Consider the following 27151-nt stretch of genomic DNA (forward strand, 5'->3'; position numbering starts at 1 on the left):
ACCGTGGTGAAGTGGGTAATTTAAAATTTTCTTACAATTACTGACTGTTGTTTTTCTTTAAGCGGCTTAGTGCTGTATTTTCTACTTCACAGAAGCCCTGCAATAACCCTATTTATCATGTTACATCGCTCTTCTCTGAATCAACTGTGTGGTCAGTTACACCCTGCAACTTCAACAAAATAGTTGTAGTGTATTTGACTATTTTCTGTATTACAACTATTTGTAAATTAACAAACATTTATTTATTTACAAACTGTAATTTATGAATTATACTACCACATAAATGAAATTAATCCGTGATGTACTTCAAAAATGAAATATACAAGAGATTCATAACTGACATAAAAGAAATTAACATTGTTTAAACTTTTAAAAGTATATTATTAAATAACTTTTGTAAGTTGTTTACCTTTAAAATTAATCGATTTTTGGATATAGATCTAAAAAAAAAAAACTGACTCAGAAAGAAGATGAAAAAAGAAGCCTCTACCGAATAAATATATTTTAAAAATTTAACGTGTGAAATGTAGTCATATTTATTTTTATTGTAGTTGAAATTTGTCAATTCATATATCACTAACTCTTCCAATCAAATGTGTGATTTATTTTTTCTTTTAAGTGCATTCTTTTGTCGCTTCGCTTGCTTACCGATATCAAGCTTTTATCTCCAGTTAAAATGCCTAGTTTAATGGCTATTTTAGTCGTATGCAAAGAGGGATTTTTCTATATTTCACAAGAAATTAATAAATTATTGTATGGATAAAATATACATTAAATCATCTTTTGAAATTTTTAAGTACAATTGAATTATAGGAGCTTTAACAAAAGATATAAATAAAAAATTCTGTAGCTGAGAAAATTTAATACCTTAAAAGGTTTTATATTCTTCGTTTAACATATATTTTGGTTTTTATAGAAAATTATAAATCCGCTTACCCACAAATATTTGTATAAATTTACATCCTAGCGCTTTCGGAAAAATATTTCCATCTTCAACCGTATGCAAATACTATATACAAAATTGTCACATGCACCCTCTTTAAATATTCTACGTAATAATTGTTCTATATTAAATAGTAATGTATGTCAGCAATGGTTTTTTGGCAATCGTTTTTTTTTTTTTAATATTTTCCTCTTGTTATAAATTTATCAGTAATATTCTTTCTAAACTAATGCAGCATTATTCAATCAATTTAGTATCTACCTCATCAATGTCTCATTTTGTCATAGTTTCATTATTTTCGACTTACTCTTTTTTATTTATTTTAAACTTCTTTCCAGTAAATGGATTATACGTCTATTGAAATAAATACTTTTTATTATTGTGACGGTTTTTCAGTTTCAAATTATGTAAAGTTAATATCAATAAAACACAACTTTGTTAATTTTTTTCTTGGATATTAAATTTCAAATACAAATTTACATGCAATTCTCAGATACATAACTTTCCCTATTGTATGTGTGTGTTTGTTTCTGTGTGTATGTGTTTGTGTGCGCTCACACGTGCACGTAAACATGATTAAGTTATTATATTTATGTCACTTATAATAAGGTTACATGATTACAAATATTAAGATCATTTTATTAAAGTTCTCAATACCATAAATAGGGTAAATTTATTATGTGTCATATTAATTAAGAATTTTAATTACAATAGTTAGGTAGAACAATAACTGTGTAAAGATTATTAAATATGCTACCGCTATTTATTTTTAAAGCAATGAAAATTACTTACGTAATTTAGCTAACAAAGAAGGTGGGAATTACAACTGGAGATTGAAAGAGACAAACAGTTTATCATGACTTTGCAATTGTAATAGAAAAGTTGATGATAATTACGTTATAGCATAGTTTAAGGGTTCATTTAAGAAGCTTAAATGCTAGTGTGAACCAAACGAATAAGTGAGCTGGTATCAGCCGGTATGGTAAGAGACTGAAAGGTTTCCTCAGGTGACCCCACAACGAACTGCCTACCAAAACAGCTGCTTGTGGCTTCCGCTTTAAAAGGTTTCTTTTTGTTAAGACCCACCTCATCACTTTTCTCGCATAATAACAAATCACTCCTAATGAAAACAAATTAATATTCTCTATCTAGCTCTGTATACAATTTACTTCATAAAAAATAAACAGCGATCGTTTAAGCCTCTCACTTACCTAGTCATTTAGTGTTTCCATGTGAGTAATCTGAGAAATGTGTAGTCGCTCACTAGGGAAGTAACTTATATTAATTTATGCTCCAGGGAATAAGAAGGGAAAAATTTAATCCTTTATAAAATTATCCCTCAGTTGTTTTAGAAAAATTGAATGAGATTTTTAACTCTCGTAGAGAATAATTTTTTCCATAATTTTTCAAAAACTTGCTACAATTTTATTAAATTCATAATGTAAATTTAACGATGATGGTGGTGACAATGCGTACGTCAACGGCAAAATTTAAGTCGCGCAACACCTAATCCAGATGTCAACCGATAATTAGAGCTCGTGTAATAGAGTCTATGTACAATTTTAAAATTATGAAATTAATTTATATCAAATAAAAATTTTATTAATGCGTATAAAATATTATTAATTTTTGGTAGTTCCTATATAAGCTTTGTATACATTATTTAGATTGTATGATTTAGAGCACTTTAATTATTTGTGTAACGTGCTTCAATAACTCAAAATTAATTAGTACATGAGTTTTAATTTTAAATATTTCCCATTTATGAGATAATAATTAAATATAAAAAGTGTATTTCTTTATGAAATAATTTTATTCGTTGTTCCATGATATGGTGAGTAAATCTTTTTTAACATTATCCATAACTCCAGAAGACTCATCTAGTTAATTCTCTCTATCTCTCTCTCTCTCTCTCTCTCTCTCTGTGTGTGTATGTCCGTGCTCTTCTAGGGCGCGTGCGTGCGTGAGAGAGAATGGGTGTGTGTGTGTGTTTATATGTGCGTGGGGGAGGTGAGTTTCATGTTTTTAGCCTTAATTTATTAGAAAAATATCTATATTTACTACTTCATATGCGAAAAATACAGGAAATCTATGATAAATCATTTCATTTTTATTGAGTGGTTTTGGGTAATGACGACATTGTTATTGCTACTAATGTACTATTTACTACACTACTTACTTTATAACTGCTACTAGTAATAATAAGTTTAATATGTATTTATTCTCACATACAGTGTTCATACCGTATATAATAAATGTACTTTCAGTACAAACAGTGGACTAGAATGAGCAGATGGTTAGTGTTTATCTTTCTATACTTACGATTGATTTTACTCGACCAGTTATATTTTACCAATAACGGCTCAATAATATCTTGAAAAACATTTTGTTGTCAGCGACTAACAGGATATCCTGACTTGGCGATGTATAAATCTAACAAGTTCACTGCAAGAATGAGAAACTAAGCCGCACAGTAGACGGAATCATGAAGCAAGATAAGTTGAAAACTTCGGAATATCAATCGACTGATGTGCTTTCATGACAAGAACGCTTTTTCACGCTAGACCCACATTACAACGCATTTTGACATAAACCTCCACAAAAATTTTATCCAAGATACCAGTTTTCGTCGAGACAATTATATCCTATATATTATTCATATTTTTAGATCTTAAAATTCAAAATAGCTAGCATTCGTAACTGCAATTCACGTGTAGATCCAAACATATTAATTTAAGATATGCATACATGGAATAATTTAATGTATTTATTTTTTTAAATTAATTTCACATACGCGTTGAACTTATTAACATTTTAAAATCGATAGTTGAGAATGGAACGATATTTGGGATTGAAGTTTTTCTAAACAGTGATAGTCTTACCTTACATGAGCTAGGGACGGTTAAGCAATATTTAGTGATTCCGTGAGATTTTCTATAAAGATTCTATAAGCAGGAACTCTGTCAATTCTGCGAGATAAAATTATATTTTTAATGACATTTTTGCGCAAGGATTTATTTTTATTTTTTTTAAAAATTCCTAAGACTAGTCAAATTATTTGTTTTAATTTCAACTAATGTATGTAATCCATAAAGGCATTATCAAATTCAATTTTTCTACAGATGACTGAAGGATATCAGAATTTCTGTTATCTTTATCAATTGATCAAAATTACAAAAAAAAATCCTGAATAAGAGACTTCGTGATAAGACAAATGCATTTGTCTTAATATTTGAAAATCTCATTGTTGCAATTCAAGGACATAATATCATTCATAGTATGTACAAATTGTACTCTTAATTCAAATGAAAATGGCAAATAGTAATTAAGAACTAAACATGAGAATAAACCGTCATAATAATCCATATATGCATGTAGTGCGTAGTACAGAGAAGTAAAAGAAAGAAGACTCAGAAAATTAGGAGAATAAATTACTAATAAATCTCCACCTAAAATTTTCAAAATCTTTCATATTTCCAGTATCTTATATGACATACTCCCAATGAAATGATAAAATTCATGAAAATATTATATTAAACAGAAAAAGGAAAACATTTAAGTATTTTAGAAAACATAGAAATATTCAACCTAAAAGTAACGTACAGGAAATAATTAATGAATTAATAAACATTCAATCCGATGTAATATTTAAAAATTTAAAGTTGTTAAAATAAAAAATCAGATGGATTAGTTTCAAGATATTCAGAGCAGGGGACATAGCAAAAGAGGCCATTACAATAGGCATGGGGAGTTGGAAGAGCTTAATATCACTATTTATTCGACGATCCCAGCTTAGGAAGCAATGCTAAAAGTAGTTTTTAGAATGGTGGTACTCCGAAATGCGTCAACTACGAAATTATAGATTTGAAATCATCTTGTATGTGAAAGTCACGCCCTTTTTGCTCTTCCACTCATAAGGTTTCTTCTCATTCAGCCCCCCCAAACATAATAACATAATACTACATTGTTCCTTTTCTCTTTTCAGGCCAACATTCAAGTCATCTTACGTATTTATTAGCAAAATATTTATTGCATTATTGTGGTCCGTATAAGAAGTTACTATCTCACATCTGAAACCTTTTATTCTACGTAAAATATTTTTCTAATTTTCCCACATGTTCAGAAATTTGGAAATGTTACAGCTACATTAAAATATGGACTTTAAAACTGAAAAATTTGTAAAACTTTACACAAAATCTAAATAAATTATAATTTAAAAGTCAGTATCACCTGAAATTATAAGTTTTCATTACCTGATAAATCTGTCGTATTTTTGTCATTGTCATCTACTTGTAAGTTCACTATAATATGTTGTAAGTGGTCGTCCCGCAATCCTTTTTTATGAAAATTTCTACTTGAAGGTTTTCTGCGAGTCTAACTCATTTTCTCCAGTCATTTATTGTTATGCGGTTTATGGCATCTTCTAATAACGTTTATACGTAATTTATTTGAAATTAACTGTTCTTGGCTACTACCTCACTTTTTATCTGCACCTAAATTAGCTCGATTGTGTTGTGCTGGCACAACAGCACGACAGTAACATACGACAGTAGCCGAACGACCTCATGCCCTATTTCTGTTACAAAGCTATCAAGCTCATACCGTCTGTATTTTTCTCTGCGTTCATTAACAATAGATAGTAATTCGGAAATTGTGTGAAGGATTGTGTGGTATTTTCTTCTCTTCTAATCATGAAACAATTTCTACCATTTCTTTTTTTTGCTGTTGACTGGCACTTTCTGTTTAAGCTCAGAATAATAGCTGGCGTTATCCATTAAGATAACATTGCCTTCTTCAAAGATCTTAACAAATTTATGAACCATTCTCGGAATATAACACCGTTAATTTCTTGGTGAAAGTCCCACGTATGCTTTGACTGTAAAGGAACACATTCTTTTATAAGTTTGAACTTATAAAAGAATGTGTTTGACCTTGCTGTGAACTTGCTAATTGCTGTGAACTTGAGTTCACAGCAATTAGCGTGGCATGTAATTAAATGGAATCCTTCCCCAATTGGAATCTTAAGGTCACCACTCATTGAATTCTGCCAGTTGTATATCCTGGAATGGTTCTGATTTACCCACGTTTCATCTAGGTAAATTATTGGTCGATAATTATTTTGTCTAATTTCGTGAATTTTCCATAAAAATTTTTTCCCAGCAAGAACCATGTCAGATTTCTTCATCAAAATGTTTCTGCCGCCATTACACTTAAGAAAGAGGAACCAAATCGTTTTACAATGTTTCACTTGGAATACGCACTCCCGTTCAATTTTTTTTCAAAATGTCTCTAATTTTACTGCACGCCGGATTCTCTTCTCTACTGTAAAATTTATGATGGAAGGACAAAGTATATCTTTATTGAATATTTGAGATCGGTTACCCAAGTTTTATAAGGAACTGTTTTCCCAGGTGATTCAAAAGAATGTTGGCATAATTGGTCTTGGGCTGATGCATTTTCATTGCCTTCATGACAAACATTTTTGCAGTACGTACTGATACAGTACACAAAGTTGTGGTCACTTCCTGCGTTGCATTAAAATCCACCTTAATAGCAGCTTTAGATTACCTATGCACAATTTCTTTTAAATAATTGCACTGATACACAAAAAAAATTTGTTTAATTTTTCTCTAAGTCTGATATCATTTCTCCAATTGCTGTTCTGCGTACATTACAGATACGCAAATACAATTTTTCTTTCATCCTTAGTTTTAAATAAATTACGCTTCAAAAAAATTAAGGAAAAATATAGATAAAATGAGTAAAATTTATAATTTTTCATCGCCATATCTGTGTTTGAATGATTTTACTGATGTTTTTCTTTTATAAATAACCTCAAGCCCATCCCGAATTAACGTCCAATAGTAATCGGCTAACATGTTAGTATTCCATTTCCCTTTATAGCGGCTTTCCATCAAAGCCGCTACCAAAATGTCCACCAAAATGTCTTTGTGGAAACGTTCTTCTTGTTTGTCACTTACGTCTCCGAGGTTGTCGTGGAAAAAATTCAGATGTGAATGGAGAAAAAGTATTTTCAAAGACATATTGCAACCCATAGCTCTGTATGATGTAAGAAGTTGATTAACAATATCGTAGTAATCGTCGGATTTTTGTTTGCCGAGAAAACTTTTGCAAACGTCTTTAAATGAAGCCTAAGCTGCACTTTCTACACTATTTAACATTGAGTTAAATACATCATCTTTGACCAACTCTCTTATTTAAGGACCAACAAATATTCCTTCTTTAATTTTTCCTTCACTTACATTTGGAAAGTTCTGCCTGATGTACAAAAGTCCGGGACTATCCTTCTTCTTCATTTCTTTTACAAAATTTGTCATTAGTCCTAACTTAATTTTGAGAAGGGGTAAAAATATTTTTTTGGGTTCAACTAAGGGCTCATGAATAATATTTTTCCCATTTGGAGTTAAGTTGTCTCGTATCTTCCACTCTTTTGTAACATAATTTTTATCCCTAGCTGGGCTGTCCATTCGCAAAGAAAACACATGTACTTATGTACTTAGTATAGCTAACTGTACGCATAACAAAGTAGTTATAACTTTCAAATCACCGCATATGTTCCAGCTATATTTTTTTATAATTTATTTTTTTCAAGAATGTCTTTCATCACATCGTATGTCTCTTTCAAATTAATAGCATAAGCGATTGATATCGAAGGATATTTGTTACCGTTGTGTAGTAGAACAACTTTTAAACTATACTTGGTTGAATCTATGAAAAGGCGCCAGTCCTCAGGTTTATGAACTTGTCCTTAGTGAAAAATAAGTTCACCAATATTTGTGGAATAAACCAAATTATTTTCATCAATAAATTACTGAAAAAGTTCTTTTTGTCGGCTTCGAAAGCCGAAATTTTTGTATTTTTTTAAAGTAAATTCCAAAAATATTTATTTTTTTAGGAATTTATTTTTTAGTTTATTTTTTTCTTGCAGTCTTGATCCTAACCGTTCAGCTTGATTTTTTCATAAATTTAAATCCCTAACAAAGTCATTTAATTCACCTTGTGATATAAGATGTGGCTTATTGGAAGATAATTTAAAATCAAAATCATTGTTGTCTTCTTCAGTACTGCCTGATTCTTCATCGCTGCTTTCAAAACTTATATTCACGGGTGGCTCAGGAACAGAAATAATTTCATTGTGAGATACAGACCTGATTGCAGATTGCAATGAAGGATATTTTACAGTGTGTTTACATGTTTAGAAATTCTAGACATACTTGCTAAACAAAAGTAACAATCGGTTACATGATCCTTTGGTTCACGCCAAACCATAAGTACACCAAATGGCAAAGCCTTCCGTGAACCTTTCAGTTATCCTCATAAATATACAGAGCAATTACTGCATATTATATGAGGAGCTCACGTCTTGCCCTGATCACCAATTTTACGCTGAAAGTGTAAATGAAATGCTTTTTTAATTAAGGATGTAATGTTTTTTCTATTTGATTTTACGGTAAACTTACCACATACAAAACAAAAGGCATTTACACAATTTCGAAGTATTATGACACTGAACTGTCAATAAACTTAAGACAGCAATAAGACTGAACAAAATTAATTCATTGCTAAATCCAGTGCTTAATACAAACAGCACAGCAGGTTTTTCAGCTACATCTTTTGACCTGCACAGACATGATTAATGTGTCCATGAAGGCTCACTCTTCAGTATTAGATATGATGTCATAATATGTGACTATGATATGATTTAATTCATTGTCGTATTGTTTATTTATAGCTTACAAATTATGTTAACAAAGTTAAACAATAAAAAATGAACTAATAAAATACAATACAGTAGCTCAAAATGCTAACTATACGTTGAAAAATGAAAAAAATCCTTTAATTAAAAATTAAAAATTTTTCAAAAATGGTGAGTGATAGAAAGATTCTGAGTTCATATCCGTTTTCAGCAGCAAAAAAAAAAAAAAAACAAATTAAAATCATGTTTCACATGTTAGGAAACAAAAATTAAGTTTATTAGTGATTATCCAAAGATGATGACTCTTTGCTGCGATTTTAACTTACACGCTTACACAGTTAACAAAACCGTAACTTTCTAACTAAAGATCAGTCAAAGAAACTGCACGTTCGATTGACATAAAACGTAATCTGAACTAGTCGAAATCGTATTACAGAACAAAATTTTGAAAAGAATGAAGTTCAATCGCGAAATATATGGGAAAACACTTACAATTTTTTAGAATCAGATAATCTTATTTTGTACGTAAAATACCTTAAGCGGGGTTATTGTAAAATTTTATTTCAATTTTTCTGATTTAGTTATCTACTGAAAACACAAATATTTGAATGTTGACTTATTAGAGTTCTGATGCGTAGTTAAAGATGGATGTGGTGATATACTAGCCGTATCCACACATAAATTACCGTAACATTAAATTATGAATTTCTTTTTTACTTCCTTGTACAAAGTAAAGGAAGTATTGTGATAGCAAAAAACTTTCGGTTTTCAGATTTCAACGGAAATATCCATTTTGACCATCCCTGAATCTATTATGACTAGTTTCGGCGTGACGTCTGTACGTACGTATATATCTCGCATAACTCAGAAACGATTAGCCATAGAATGCAGAAATTTTGGATTTAGGACTGTTGTAACATCTAGTTGTGCACCTGCTCTTTTGATTGCAATCGACTGGACCACAAGTGTCCAAAAAAGCCAAAAATCCAAGAGTTTGGATTTTGGACGTTTTCTTAACTGCAGTAATAAGCCCTCATTGAGAGCTTTACAACAAAATATCATAAGTTGTACCTATTTTCATTGGTTCCAGAGTTATAGCAGAATAAAAATTTAATTATGAAATATTTGGATCTTACAAAGGAGACAGATCAGTTCTAATCAGACTTCATCACCTTTTTTTCATGACTTTTTTTAATTTAAATATATTGATTTATTAATAATTATTAACCTCTCATTGTAAAAAAAATTTACGATGAATAATAATTCAATAATAACAAAAAAAAGAAAAAATATCAGAAATGTTTAATAAAATAAAATTTTATGTACTTTTCATTTTAATTCAGAAATTTTTACAGAGATTAATAATTATTAATCAATCAATATCAATATATTTAAATTATTAATATATATATATATATATATATATATATATATATATGAAGTCAGATTCGAACTGACGGATCCGCCACGTTCTCACTTACACCACATAACTACTTGAGCGAGGTGAAAAAAATTAATATATAAACTAATATAAACTGCTGATACGGACACCACAAAAAAATGTGATGCAATGTGGTAACATGAATGTGGTAAATGTGACTGTGTATTATACAATACAATTGTGTAACTGTCCACTATATTAAAGAACTGAAAGATCGAATTTCACATTCAAACGAAATAAGTTTATGAAGTGCAGAAAAAAATGTGCATACGTAATTTCATAAGCGTACAAGTAAGTCATGTGATGTCCACATCAGCTTATTTTTTCTTTCGACATTAACGTTAAAATTATTATATTTTATAATGTTTGCCAATGCAATACATTGATGTTTATTATCAATGTTTGCCAATGCATGTTTATGTTTGCCAGTGCAACACACTTGAAAATTTTTATTATCATTTACAGAATTTGTATTAAATATTAATCATATATCGACATTCATAAATGTTAATTATCACCAGTGGTCTATAAATACGTTCTCTGAATCGATTGAAGATTTTTCAACTAAGTAATAAAAGGTTCAGATATAACGCAAAAAAATAAATTAGTAATGATCTAAACATGATCATCAATAATGAATAATAATTGTCATTTACATCCTTATTCATGGACAGGATAAAATTACTGTAATAGTAATAGTTACACTGTAACCATTTTCGCCAAAATTGTTTTACATATAAAATTTTTGAATAAAATATTGAATAATAAGAAAACCTTTTTTATTTAGTATTTTAATTAATTAATATTTTTCGTGTTAACATTTTAATAATTTAGATTATTTAACATTATCGCATAATATGATATTCTTAGCGTATAAACAATTTTCTGCTGTAGGATTTATTAATTTATCAATCATGTAATTTGTTCAATAACCATTATCTTTCTAGTGTAATTAAACTAATGACCGATTATTAGCCTCATTTACCATCATTAACAATTTGTGACTACTAAAATTTTTACGTATCTATAATTAATTGATCGTTGTTTTCAACTCGTAATAAACAGAAAAAGTTATATTGAAATTCAGATTTATAGATACTGATTTAATAATACCTTCTTTATATTCACCCTATATTATCATTGTGATATACAGAAGAACTTTAATTAAATTAATTTAATCAAAATCCGATACTTTATTACAGTAGAAGTTAGCAATTTCCAATTGAAATCATATTTAAAAAATAGTACGTTATGAATTTAATTACATCTCGATATAGTGGTAAAATAGTAATGATTTTGCCTATATCGAGTACATTCCTTCGGAATTCCCTCTCTATGAATTAATCGTAATAAATAAAGTTTAAAAAAGCCAATATACATAAAAATGTACTTCTTTCTTATAACTATTCATCTGTACCACAGGTTTTTAGGACAGGTTATAGGTTTATACTAACAACTTGTATGTCCGTAAAGTGCATTAAATAAACGGATCTAGAGGGCTTGAAAAGTCACAAGCCGCTTCTAAAAATAACATAGTCATTCTCCAGAAAAACAAACATCTCTCGCCAGGTATATGAAGTTATTTACCGTAGCTTTCTCAACCGATTATAAAATACTGTTGCACATCAATATCCCAAATTCTCAGAAATTCAACAAAATAATTAGCTTTAAACTTTACTGCGATTACCATTACGTAACAACAGTATTCTGACAGGTGCCTCTTATAATTTGTCTGCTTTACGTGGAATAGATATTATGAGCAACTAATAATTGTAAAACAATCCAGTAAAGAGACTACATCTATTTTAAAACGATAAATTACACACATTGTCTTCACACATTAGGGATAACAGCCTGAAAAAGATACAAACTTCAGCTAAATAGATTTCAGTAGCATGAAAAAAGGACAAAGTAAAAAACTTGTACTTACTTTTAATTTTAAAAATCCTGTCTTTACAATGGTATATTTATAGTGATTCTGCCTTGTACATTATATATATGCTTAAAATACGTGATCACTTTAAAAGCTATTTACAAGTATTAAATATTTTTATATACAGTTTTAATACTGTTTTATATATATATATATATAAATTAAACTAGCCCTGCCTTGAAGGTTTTTTAAGTATTTGTTTAGGTTTACGGATAAAAATTCCATCTTCTAACTACAGTGGATTAGATTTTTACTTCTACCGTATTTTTTGTAATTCTACCCTACATAATTTGATCCTGCAAATAATTATAACTTTTTACAAATTCTGCTTTTTACACAGAAATGGATTAAAATATTTCAGTGTTTGTTGTATTATTTTTCTTTATAAGTAAATCTGCTTCTAAGGTTTTAGTTTATCTTGGATTGCTATATTAGCTATTCACCCACTCCTTAGCTATTTTTTTTATTTTTTTTTTATCAATCGATTTGCCTAATTAATGAATCAGTTAACTGAACCCTCTATATTACGAATCTTTTAAACCAACTAAAATAATAGATTTGTAGTCGTAGAATCAGAAATTTATTTAGAAATAATTAATCATTATCAATAGCTTCAAACATATTATAAAATTCAGAAATAATTAAAATTAAATTGAGTTAGTTTTAATTTTTACAGTTAAAATTAAATTCACACAGAAATAATCTTTTATTTTTAATTCCAAATTCATGAGACAATGTTTAATAAAAAACACAAAAGCGGTGTAAAATAAATCCCATCGGAAACATAATAAAATATAGATGATATATAAAATTAATAAACATTTTATAATAAATTATTTTTTTGTTAAATGTAATGACTTAACTGATAAAAAATTCAAGAAGTAATTGAATCAATCTTTTAATTTCCATTAAATTATTAGACTACATAATGCCTCACCAACACGTATGTGTAAAGATATTTATTTTACATGTGTTCATACAAGAAATTATTAAACGTTAATAAAATAAGTAATTAAGATTAATAAATCTGAGATAAACCATTCAACGTTTTTTTCTTTTATATCCCCTGGAGGGGGATAAAAAATCATTAAACTAGTTTTCTTTTGTTATACGTATAATTTAACATTATTAATAATCTTTTTTAAGAAATATTTAATTTCTAAAAATGTATATGTTAGTAAACATCTAATGTTAGCTTTTGCACAGAAAAATGTATAATCTTTTCTCGGATTTCTAGTTTTTAAAATCCTGTAAAGATTCGAAACTTTGACGTTCAACTTTGTGCAAGTTGTCTTTCTAGATGGGTGCTTCATAGGTTTTCTAAGTAGCTTTGGTCGCTTCCTGTAAGTTTTGTTAATAAACAGGTAAACTTTAGAAATCTGTTATAAAGACGATAACAAGGTAAAAGGATATTTTTATGTAAAAAAAAATTAAAGATTTTAGAATATATCTATGACAGAATTTAAATTAAAAAATATGTTTTTCTGAAATATTACCAAAAAATTCTTATCACCGATGAATTAGGCGACTATAAGTATTTATAGATGTTTTATATATATCTTTCCGAGTAATAAATCAGGATTTCGAAAAATAATTATTGAAGAAATATATATTTAAAATAAGAAGTCATTATTACGACGAAAATGTTTGAAATGTGTTATATTCAGGAAAAAGAGAAAATCATTATTTCCACTTAAGCACCAAAAGAATGGCCTGATTAGGTCAAAATCTATTATACACAAATTCGGCACAGTTAGAAAGACAGACTGCCTAGTAATAACTCATTACTCAGACCCAAGCAGTATATTAATTAACTTTTTGGAGTATATGAGTTAGTGGAGATTAAAAAATTCATCCCTTACCTTCGTAAATTTCTTAACAGGTAATTAAATTAATTAAATAATTTTTTTTTCATATTTATGATAAAATGGATTGCATCTATTTAATTTCATATGATTTTTATTTCATTAATTATTTATTAAGTTTCTAGTGGAATTTTTTACATCCCTTTTGTGTTTTTATTAACGTTCTTTTTAACGCTATTAAATAATTTTATTTTATTTTTTTACCCTTTAATTTTTTGCGCCAATCAAGTTAATGCCATCAAAAAAGAAAATCAGTCTAAAAAAAATCTTAATGAGGTTGAAGAATAACTGTTTTCATGTTTTGCTGATCTTAACATTAGAAAAAAATAAAACGACTAAATTCAATAAAACATATCATTTAAAACGTTGCTTTATTATAGAAAAATCAGCAACAGAATTGAAATTTACGATTTCAGACTTATAGATCGTATAAAACTCTACGGATATAATACATTCACGTTGCTTAAAAGAATATTTTGTGTGACAATAGCCAGCATATCTGTGGTATCACTTGAACATTCATATAAAGTACTAGTATTTTGTTATATTAAGTAACCATCTCATTTTATTCCTACCCGACAGCCTTATTTAACTAAATTGGTTGCATTTATATCTTATTTCTTTTTGATTTTAAGGATTATAATTTTAAGCAACTTATTTATTAAGTACAGATATATTATAATATTGATACATTCAAGTAACTTTAAATATTTTAAAACCAAATAAGGTCTTCTACAGATGCACTAAAATCTAAATAAGAATTTTTTAATACATTATTATCATGGATTTTGACAATGATCCGTGTTATCATTTGCTTTTGTATAGTTTAAAGTTAAATGAGTTAGAAGTTTAATAAATAACATAGTCTGAAAAATTATCATAGAGTTCACTCGGTCAAATTAAGGTAATAAATTACTATAAAACCTTTTTAAGTATTTTGTGAAAAATAATTTTAGATCTTTAGTGTAATAAAAAGAGGAAAGAAATATGATAAATAATAAAAAAGAAAAGAATATGGTACTGTCCTATATAATTTTAACGGCTCTGCGGGTCGTTAGTTTCTTTGAAAGCCGTATCCTATTTTGAAAGATCTTTAATAAGAAATCTTTTAAACTGTATTCATCGTAAACTTTCCTATATTTTATTTGAATTTTAAAGACGTTTTTGTTATTTGTCTAATATTAAAGTAATTATGCGTAAAGTTTCTTCAGGTAGGTGTGAAAACATTACAATAAAGTTCTATCTCTGCGCTATTGAAGGGAGTCAAACGAACAAATAAAATATTAGTATCTAAAACAGTTTGATCTGACACACACGAATAATATAATTAGCAGGTTGTTTTGCGTGATTATTCTGCAACTGATGCGCTCTCTGACTGAGCAGGTAGTGTAAACGGGTCTTTAAGCGTTTTTTTAATCTAGTTCAGTGAATATTATTCTGGTGGTAGAAATTTAGCTCGTAGGAACAAATCAAATTTCAGTTTAATAATTGTACTTTTGTTTTGAATTTTAATTACAATGTACCTTTTTTTTAATTATTTGGTTTATTTAAACATAATTTTAATGTTATGATATAACAATAATAAGAATAATTTTATTAAAAATATAAAAATTATTTTATTTATTTAATTTTACGAAATTAAATATTTTCCTTATTCTCTTTATTTGAATTATAATTGCTATATTTTGTCTATGACAGGAGGTTCTACCACGACGAACGAAGAAACAAGTAGACCGAGTACTCCACACAGCATTGGGGGTGCACAGCCGAATAGCACACCGACAGCAAGTCAAACAATCGCACCATCTTTGAGTACAACGGAAAATCGAGCTCCCAGCCCGGCATCTTCAACAGGGGATGAGGCTTCATTTAGGGGGTCTCATACGATCGGATCCCTCCTAGCACCTGGCTTCATCCACAACGATGCCTTCCTACCATCTAGTCTACTCCAAGTGCAAACTGGCCAGAAGAATTTGTACCCCGGGCATAGATCTCATGAAGATGATTCTGTAAGCTAATTTTTACTGCATGTTCAGATAATTTTCATCCGTTGAATATTAAAAATATTATGAACTGAAGTTCAGCAGGGAAATGTGGAAACAACTGCTGGTGTCTTGCAAGAAGTACAGTAGATAGAGTCAACAAATATATTTTCAGAACCGTAAAACAAGCGTACAGTGTTTTATTTATTTTGTAATTTTTTAGTTTTTATTTTGTTTTATAAGTTAATATAAATTTTCCAATATTAATCAAGGTTATTTGCATACACAAGAGGGCTAAGACAGAGAAGTATATTTTCTGTGTATTAAGAACGTGTTAGTTTTGTATGTCTGTTAAATTCCAAGTATTTTTCTATGCCTTCCATTTTTATTTTTTTACTTCTTTTGCATGTACTCTAATTCTTTATTAGGAAATTTATGCTTGGTTTGTGGCATTAGAAATATTGATTGAACTAGCTATTGCAGTCCTCTTTTGAGTTGTCGACTGATGTGTTAATTCAAACATTCCAAACGGCTGTCACCACATTATCCAGCAAATTGTCCACAAAGTATCAGGAAAACTTTTAGAGGTATTAATCTACATTAGTAACTATGCTGAAATTAATTTTTCATCTGGTATTAAAAGTTACTCGCAACGATGGTTTACCATATATTTCTAATTTTTCAGTTTCTTTGTGCTCTACAATTGGTCTGATTTGCTGGTTCAGTCACCAACACACGGTTAAAATTGTAATCTTTACCTGAAAATAATGTTTGGTTAAAGGCGCTTAATAAAAAAAAAAGTATTCACTACTTGTACTCGTTTAATCCAATTACATAGAATTAAGTTTTATAAAGTTTCTTGATAAATAGCCTACCTCTTTTTTCGAATTAAATGAAAACATGATGTTTTGAAAGTAATATTTACTAACTCCGATAAGAAAAACTGAATCCATTTCAGATAATAATCAAGCAACGCTTCTTTCTATAAGGCAATGTGGGTTTTCATGCGTACATTTGAGTACTCAAATGTTTTCTAAGATAAAATATTTTATCTTAAAAAACAATTCTTACGGTATTACATTCCAAATAAATTCAAATGCTTCTCATAATAATATTAATATTATTAATTATTTTTATTTAATATTTTTTCTATATAACTATGCCTAAAAATTAATGTTATCGATAAGGTAGACAAAGAAATATAACACAAATGTATCACTAATTTAATTTTTTTTATGAAAGGTGGCCGAAGATGAAGTTATCGAGGAAACGGAGGAAGATTTCGACTCTAAAGAAGATGGAAAGAAGGATGGACATTTGAATAGTAATGGAAGTAATAGCAGTAACAAAAGGAAGAAAAAAACGAGAACTGTTTTCAGCCGGAGTCAAGTGTTTCAGTTAGAATCGACGTTCGACATGAAAAGATACTTGTCGAGTTCAGAACGAGCAGGTCTTGCGGCTAGTCTTCATTTAACTGAAACACAAGTAAAAATTTGGTTTCAAAATAGAAGGAATAAGTGGAAAAGACAGCTTGCTGCCGAATTAGAAGCGGCTAATATGGCTCACGCGGCTCAAAGATTAGTGCGGGTGCCTATACTTTATCATGAAGGATCTTCGACTCATCATCCACCCGTCGTCGCCAGTACTGCATCCACAGCCGCCGCCGCCAACTACCCGTCTTTATATTACCATCACCATCACCATCACCATTCCACACCGACATCAGGCGCAGCAACACTACCACCCAGTCCTGTGCCGGCTCGAGCACCGCTTCCTACCATCGTTTGAATTACAACGGCAAACTACACAAACGATTTTTAAAAAATCACCAATTATCGACAGTGTGATTCATTACAGCACTGCCAATATTTCTGACGATGAGCTAAATTTAATAACGATATCGGTAATACCTGCTAAGAATAGAGAAGATATTCAAGATTTACAAATCTCTATAAAACAATCTATCACAAGGGTACTTATTTAAAGAATAGGCTCCGTGCTTACATTTGTAACTTTTTTCTTATATGAAATATAAAAACTATTCAGCACATGCTTGGATAAATAATTTCTGGAAGTGGAATAGTACCGTAATATAAAAATAATTTCCTAACAATAAAGCAGTATATTATGTAAGCAATAAATAAATATTATAGTTTGCGAACGGATAAATCCTCCTAATTAAATATTTCACTTACCTGATAAATTGTAATTTAGAGAAATTGTTATATTTGAACAAGAAAAAAGTATATATCTCCTGATAATGTAGGATATTCAACATTGATTTACCTTAAAAATTGCAAAAATTTTAGTTTCTATTTCTGCGCCTACCTCAAAACAAGACAAAATCGGTTATGGAAATAGTTTCTTGTAGGCTATCGGTAAATAAAGTAAAAAATAATTAATCATCATAGATAGAGGCTGCGTAAATTTTTATTATCTGTTCGTTTCACTTTCATTTACTAACCACTCTAAATGTTGTTCTTATTTTTATGGACATAAATAAACCTGCGTAAATTATTGAAATAGTCAAGAAAGTAATTGTACAAGTTTTTAAATTGTCAGGATAAAACTGAAAATTGCATTATTGCTGTAGGCAACAGATATTTTAGTTTCGTTAATAAATTAAAAATAGAAGAGAACTTACTACCTGTAAGACTATTAAAGGAAAATTGACAAACAAAACTCGTAAAAGTATGCTAAAAACTAAAACTATGTAAAGTTATGCTCATAAAGAGTATATATTTACGAAGAATGCTCAAAATTATTAAAATAATAAAATGGTTTTCTAAAATAAATTAGTTAAAATATATATATGTACTCTTGTATGTATATAATTTCTAAAATCTGTTTCAGAAGAAAATCGGTAAAGGTGCGTCAGTAGTTGTATCTGTGTCATACTCCTATCACGTTATTTATGATCTTTCTAACCCAAGCAATCATAAAAATTGGTTGATACTTTCTAAATCATTAGATCTAAATAAATAAAAATGCTATGGATTGATGAAACTGATGCTTTTAACAGGAAATAAATGAATAATATGATAACGATAATACAGCTAAAATTGTTAATGCACCTTAAAAGTACAAAAAATAACTTGCAATATATGTATATATATATATATATATATATATATATATATATATATTACATAAAATATTAAAGGTATTACGATTTAATCTAATATATAAATAAATATATACTCGTATCACACGATTTTGATGGAATAAATAAATTAAATATTTTAAATTATCGAATAATATAAAAAAATATATATGATGTAACTGTTTAATATTATTATTGAATAGTTAGGTAAAATAAGCCACAATCCATAATTAATTTTTTTTTATCAGACGAACATAAAATAAATTAATCATTTGCATTTGATAATTAATGGTATTAACAACTGGGCAGATATGCAATTAAAGAATTGTTTAATTCAGACTGACTTTAAATGCAGATGCCTATTTAAATTCAAAATACACGGATGGTAACGAGATTAAAATAATTACTGCAAATAAATGGATTCAATTAGCAACCATATTAATCAAAATTGCTTCTCATAATTAAAATTATATATATATATATATATATATATATATATATATATATACTAAATTTGCTCAGGTTTTTTTATTTTTTTTACATAATGTTACAATTTTGGTACCGAAACAATAAATTATTTAACAAATACCACAAAATATTCCATGAAAGTGTGTATCTCAATTAGTAATAGATTTATTGCTATGTTAATTTATTGTTATTATTACATTATCTTTTGCATTAACAAACATAAATACTTTGTAACTAGTTTACCACCACACATTTTAAAATTTCCTAATTAATATTTGTGTTTGATTTTCTTCTGAATAATTTTAAGCTAAGAAAACACCGCAAAGGAAAGATGGTAAATAAATTGCTTGGTTTCTTGAAACAGCTATATTTTTACTAAATTCCTCTGGCTTTCATGACTATTTTCTAACTCAAGGAATAAAATTACTACTTTTTTTAAAATTTCTTTTAGGAAGTAAAAGTGTAGTAAAAGTGAAGTAAAAGTAATTAATGATCTACGCCATTTTTTAATGTAGTCATTGCTAACGCTTCATCGAATATATAACATTAAGAAAAATCATAAATTTAAACGTTAAACTGTCTGCGGTTAACTATCTTACCACTGATTTAAAGTACAGACGCTCTTTAAAGTAGTGATATCGAAATCACAATCATATGATATTAAATAAATTCAATGGGCCTGTATTTATAACTAATACATGTGTACTTTGTTTTTTAATTTGGTTCTAAGAATTTAACTACGTCTACAACTTCAATCATCAACATTTAACTCTAAAAAACTCAGAAGAATTCTTAGACTGTAATGACATTACTTATTTATTTGGTACTTTCTTGCTTATTGGGGTTAATATTGCTTATAGCCAAGGTTCGGAACAGAGAAGTGGTGAAAAAAGTATAATATTTTTTCACTTTAACTTCTCAACTATTTCGCTGTTTATTCTACTATTAGCATTTAAATAACTGTAGATTTGTAAATTTTAATCAAAATACCATAATATTTTCATATTTTGCTGTATGTCCAAGCGCACAATATTTCTGATAAATTTTGGGAAAAGCTAGGAATTATATCACAAATTAAAAAAACCTTATTCAAATCTAAATTACTTACAGTTTTAATAAAAAGTACGATTTACGTAAAGATTTAAAATTTTTTAATTTAAAGTTAAAAAAGTTATTAAACTTTAAGTATTTAATTTAAACCAATTATTATTTCAACAGAAATTTAAACAATTGTAAGACCTATATTGTCCCACTTTCGCCCTTTCAAAAAGACTATTTGAACTTCCGTTTGTTTATTTTATTGTAAAATTTTTATTAATTTAAAGAAATATACTTTGTTTACTTTTAATTTACAAATAGGCTTATAGCTGTTATTACTGTACACTAACAAACGCAATATTCTTATCGAAATCGGTTACATAACGCACATCAATGTTATTCAGTAGAAAAAATCGGCACCACATTACTTTACAGTTGAATTCTTTTAAATAAAATTAATACTGATTTAAAAAAATAAATAAATAAATAAATACATTTTCATTTTGTATTAAAAAGTTTACTAGTGTAAGCAAATTTAAAAAAAAAACCTTACAATTAAAATAAATATCTAAAACCAGATAAATAATTAGCTTACTGTGTAGCTTACTGTGTAAGCTAATAATATACTTAGCTTAAAACAAGTAATGTATCTCAGGCTTAACGGTTTTATATTAACAAAATTTTTACATAACCGGGAGAAAACTGTCAAAGAAGTTTAATTAAAATTGGTGTTTCAATGGTTAAAATAAAATCGAAAATTAATAAAAAATATTTTACAAGCAAATTTTTTTTTAAATACCTGTTCATGCTCTTTGAAAATGTAGTTACGTATAATAACTTATTTCCCTATTAAAACACGTAACCTATTTTTAATGAAATAAATGCAATTCAATAAACTATTTTTACGATAGATTTAATTTATCGAATATAAAAATATCAGAATTATTAATAAATAAATAACGGACGTAGGTTAGCAATAAATCATCCTGACCTTTTCGTTTTATTTTAAATTCAGACAATCATTCATTCCTCAGTTGATTCAAATGAGGTATAAACATTTAATAACTTTTATCAGTTTAATTAACAGGATTAACTTAAAAATTGATAATGAACATGCACATTTTTAATGAACATTTTTAGTAACAATAATCATTTTAAAAGTATTAGTTTTTATTTGATGTTTTATCGATGACACTGCAAAAAAGTGTGCTGAGTCTACTGTTGTAATATACATACATATTTATTTTTAGCTGATTAATTTTGAAATTAAATAAACAAATATCTGATTGTAAATAATTGTTACTAAGTTATGGTTACGCACTTCCATTGTACTGTTTAATTAGTATCGTTAATGAGAAGTGACGTTAATTTTGTACAAGAGAATATATATTTAACTAGTTTTATTAATAGTAACACCTATTAAAATACATTTTAACGTGTACATATGTAAATAATAATTAATCAAAACAAATATTCAGGCAGGCCATAATATATCATCATTAGATAATTTATTGTTAATTGAGTTCGGCTACCAATATTTTTATACTTGTATACAAAAAAGATAATAATTTTTAAAGAAAATAAAAGAAATCTTAATAGTGAATATTTTATACCTTTAGATAATAATTACTTGTTATGAGATAATTTAATTATTATCTAAAAAAAATAGTGTTATAAAACAGACATAAATATTTATCTTTTCAAAAATGGGATTATTTGAAAATTTTGTCCAGAATTTGTAATTTTCTTCCATTAATTTCAAGAAAGTTAAATGCAAATTTATAAATTGTACAAAAATTACACATATCCTATTTAATATTGTGCAAAAATATATTCATTATCTGTAAATGTTAGATTTAGTCAAAATGTTATATTTATTTATTGTTTTATTTATCCATGATTTGTAAGAGTTACCAAATTACGTATCGTAAATAGAATAAAATCATGTACAGTTAATGTTCGTTCTATTTGTCTGTATCTAATTAATTGCAATACAAAATAATACAAAACATTATTTTTTTTTTTTACTTTTGTTCACAAACCAATAATATCCTAAATATATATATATCCTTTAGAATATTTTCCCAAATTAAGGAAATAATACAACGCATTACTATATCTTATTTACCAAGAGATGAAAGAGAATCGCAAGATTGGAGGTAAAGATTGCTATTTAGTTATAAAACAACGTTTTGGCGCTAACTCACATTACCTTTGATAAAATAAATAGATATTTATTGTTTTTATTTTTTAGTCTAGCTTATATTTTTTCCAAAAAGAGTAAATCAGTAACTCTCTAAAGATTTTTAGTGTTACCCTTATTGCTTGGATAACATGCAGTCCAGCTGTTCTATTATAATTCCGCGCTCAGCAATGATCTTAGATCTTAGATCTTAGATCCTAGATCTTATTATACGTAGTTAAGATTAGCCAAACTTCAGGTTGGAGACTATAATTAATCGATATTACTGGACCTTCATTTCTAAATTACACAGGATAACTCATATCCCATTCTCAGTCTCCCTTTCTAGTAAATATTACTCGTATGTTAAAAACACCTTTTGGTAAAGTCGTAAACATCTTACATATAAATGCGAATGTTTGTGGATATGTCTGTTTGTTTGTAACAGCATCACGCGAAAACTAATCAACCGATTGCTTTAAAATTTTCAAGATTTATTCGAGTGAGGCCAGCACTTACCGACCCATCAACCCCTTTCCGGTAATCGGCAAGTTGCTTGAAAGGCTGGTTGTGGAACGGCTCTGGGAAGTCATCGATATGAACTCACTTCCAAATCGAGGCTAGTATGGCGTCATGAAAGGGGTTGGCACCGAGGATTGCATCTTAAATGCTCTTGCCAAGGTGGAAAGCGCCGATTGTAAATATGTTTTGGCCATTTTTATTGACATAGAGGCAGCATTTCCTGCCTTGTGTTGGTGTTCTGTCCTCTATGAGTTGAAACACCGCAATGTTACTGTATCCCTGCAGGCCGTAGTGCGTGAATATTTCTCTTACCGTACGGCTCTGTTTAGAGATGCGCACCTGGCTGTTGAAAAATCCGTCACCAGGGGAAGCCCGCAAGGTTCCGTTCTCGGTCCCCTGCTGTGGAAACTGGTATTTGACGGATTTCTGGGACTGACATTCCCAGAAGGGGTCACGGCCCAGGCTTACGCCGATGACTGTTTCCTTTTAGTTCGTGGTAATTCACAATCACAGCTAGAAGACCTGTCGCAGGCGGCTTTTTCGATCGCGGAGGGCTGGATGGACATTCAAAATTTAAAGATTTCTATGCCCAAGACGAAGTTTATGCTTCTCAAGGGTGCAGACAAATCATTGTACAGTCGTAACCCCCACATAAACTATAAAAGCTGTGTGATCAGCCGAGTTAGAGTTCATAAGCACCTAGGTGTTTTGTTTGATGAGAAGTTGCTGTTTAGCAACCACATTAGGCAAGTAGTTGCGGACGCCGTCTCTGCGATGCACAAGCATAAGAGGATTGCTCGGAAGAATTACGGGCTGTCGAGCCGTCATTTGTACATGGTGTACCGTAGTGTCTTCGAAAGTATGGCCTGTTATGCTGCGTCCGTTTGGGCGCATAGGTTGGACAGAAATCGAGCACTTATTCAGAATTTAAGGAATGTCCAGCGCAGAGCATTAATAGTATATACTGCTGTTTTTAAAACAACCTACCAAGAAGCTACCACCGTATTGGGAAAGGCCCTCCTAATCGATTTAGTGGTAAAAGTTCAGGCGGCCATGTGGAAGTTGCGAAGAGGAAGAGAGGCGAGGTATTTGGGATGCGGTTTCGAGCCGGGCTTGTACCGGAGCGGAACGGTGATCACAATGCACCGGTTCTAAATTTCGATCAGTCGCCCATCTCCTGCCTGAGGAGGAGGCTTTACAGCCCCGCGCGATGGATGCATGGCAACAAGAATGCCACACCACGACTAAGGGATAGTCCTTGTCTATGTATACGGGACTAGGGGGGATGGTATGCCTCTCCTTCGTTTTTAAGGGAAACGGGTGCCCAGGTGCTCTCCAACCACGCGTTTTTGAACCAATATTTGTTTCGGTTCCACCTGGCAGCTGATGAGCTGTGCGTCTGCGTGGAGGTCCAGTCAAACGAACATATGATGTTTGACCGCCCAGATCTTGGGGAGGCCAGAACACAGGTCACACTGGAACTTAGAAGTCAAGGGGAAAATTGGCCACTCATAACCGACGAGTCAGTGTGGCGTGAGCCGCATTGTCGGACCGTGTAGGTGTTCCTTGATGCCGCTGCTTTGTTCAACCGGCATCAGTAGTTTATTTAAGAGAAAGACTCCTACATCGCTGCTGCGGGAAACTACCCGAGAGTTATGGCTGGTCGTCAGCCAATTACAGCTCCAAGCGCTTTGGTGGACAGATACTTGCTGGCATTCAGCGACCTAGAAGTAGCAGCGAATTGCTGTCTTGACGGCCAAAATTTAATTTATTGAATGTCATATATATTTTAGTAGTTGACGGGGTGCACCTACCCTTTTTAGAATATATGACAAGTCAGTGGTGGGACACGAAGCAAGTGGTCTGTGGCACCATACTTAGTTTGCTCACACAATTAGGTTACCTCTAGGAGCTAGTTAGGACAATGGTCGCTAAACTGATTCGAGGCTCAGTAGCCGTTTGTGGCACAGACATTCAGTCTTATGCTTTAGGGCGACCGAATGAGGTGATGGCGGGAGAAATGCCATGCAAATCAATCAACCGAGTTATCCCAGGGAAGGTTGTAAGCTATATATGCAGGTTCTAACTCTCTAGGGGACTAATATATTCATTAAAAAAACAAAAATTAATTCTTTTACTTCGTTATATTTCTGTCTCCATGACATCAGAAATATAGTGAAGTAAAATGAAATGACAAATTAATTTTTCTTTAATGAATATCTATTAAATATTTGATATTTTCACAACGATGAGGATAACGAAAGCGTCGGGGGTCCAGGATCAGGGGTTTGGCCTATATGGTCAGGCGAGTGACCGGCTATTATGTATGTATATATATATACATACACAATAGACAAATTATATATATATATATATATATATATATATATATATATCATTGTGTTAAAATTATTCTCACAACTGTCTGTTGTTGACCCTATTAATGGATAACAGCTGTAATTGTCTAGTAGGCTTCGATTAACAGAACATCTCAGATTCCCGTGACGATGCGTCGACCGAAGCTGAAAAATCAAATAGTAATCAAATAGTAATGACCGCTTACTATAAAAACGTTGATATAAGTAGTGTGATTTCGGACGACGATGTTCGGATTGGAAATTTATTAAAATGAATAAAATATAAAGTTCTTCTACATATATAATAAAATATTTACTATCGTTAAAAATATCGAATATGCATATATTAGATTAATGAAATAATACTTTTTCGGAAATATTCTAGAGTGAATATTTTCCTTTCACATAACTCAAAAGTAACCACGACTGATTGGTTCTAACATAATCTATTATTATGCACTAAATATGAAATCCACGACGTGCCTTGAGTTCGAACCAATTAATAGTATTTTTTTTCTATATAAATCTGTTGTCTACTTCAAAAAATAAAATTTATCTCTTTTGCATAGGGTATCTTCTTTTTGAGACAAATCATATCATTCGAATACACATTTAAGGGCTAACGATGTAATAACACCAGAATTATTTTTTATTAAAAAATAAATTGGAAACTTGGTTATATTATATTATATTTATTATTCATAAATTTATAGCAATTTATATTTAATGGAAGCTTATTTTACCTGAAAACTTATTTAAGAAATTATCCTTAACCTCACAAAATGGTACTTTATTTTAAGTTAATACGCTTTTAGTTTGTTGCAAAATTTATGTTGTACCACATTTTATGAGGAGTTTATACATATATTACGGTTATGAAAAAAATTTATTTTAGTCAAATTTATTTTAATAACAAAAGATTTAAAGTTTAAATAGATTAATGGGTAATTTAAATTAACAAGTAATTTTATTACTACTTCGTTTTTGTTTGTATTATGAGATAATATTTGATTTACATTCATTCATCTGCCTGCTGTAAGTAACTGGCAAACAAGTTTCTTCTTAATAACTTAATAAGTATATCCAGAGAAAACTTTGCAATACACGATAAAAGATACACAACGAGTCAAGGCCCCGAGAGTGCTGGCCCAGTTATAGCTTAAATTAAGAGAATAGGAAACTTAATTCCTTCTACGAATCTTTCAGTATTATGAAAGAAACTCAGTTTAAGAAAACAATTTTAATTTATTATCTCATTGTTTAATTTTTAATTGATTGTTAAACTTCATTACATTCTAATTAAAACCATATAAAAATTAAGTGTTCTTAAAATAGATCTTAATCCAAACGTGAAGCTATTTTTTTTCTTCTTAAAAAAAATCTAATGATCAAAATTGAATAATGTCTTAAAGTTTTTAAGATAATGACTCCTTTAAATTTAAGCTGTTCATTCAACTGTTTTAATAAATTATACTGAATTCGAGAAGGCCTACACCGATCTCCTCCTCTCAGTGAAAGGAGCTGTGTCAACAGGTGAAGTCGGGGTTCTCTTCTCACGTAAGGGGCAAGGAGAGGATCTTCTTATCCGGGTGCAAGGCGA

The 27151-nt window shown here is 29.6% G+C and overlaps 1 protein-coding gene across 1 annotated transcript in view; it reads left to right on the forward strand.

The window, feature by feature from the left end:
• Hmx (H6 family homeobox) overlaps positions 1 to 17669 on the forward strand; it is a 60310-nt gene extending 42641 nt beyond the window's left edge. Inside the window, exons 3-4 of the mRNA XM_075354898.1 lie at positions 15598 to 15908; positions 17124 to 17669. Of these exons, the coding sequence (XP_075211013.1) occupies positions 15598 to 15908; positions 17124 to 17669 (857 nt within the window). The remainder of the gene's footprint in view (positions 1 to 15597; positions 15909 to 17123) is intronic.
• Positions 17670 to 27151: the final 9482 nt, after the last annotated feature.

The sequence above is a fragment of the Lycorma delicatula genome, chromosome 1, assembly GCF_047948215.1.
Source record: "Lycorma delicatula isolate Av1 chromosome 1, ASM4794821v1, whole genome shotgun sequence".
NCBI lineage: Eukaryota > Metazoa > Arthropoda > Insecta > Hemiptera > Fulgoridae > Lycorma > Lycorma delicatula.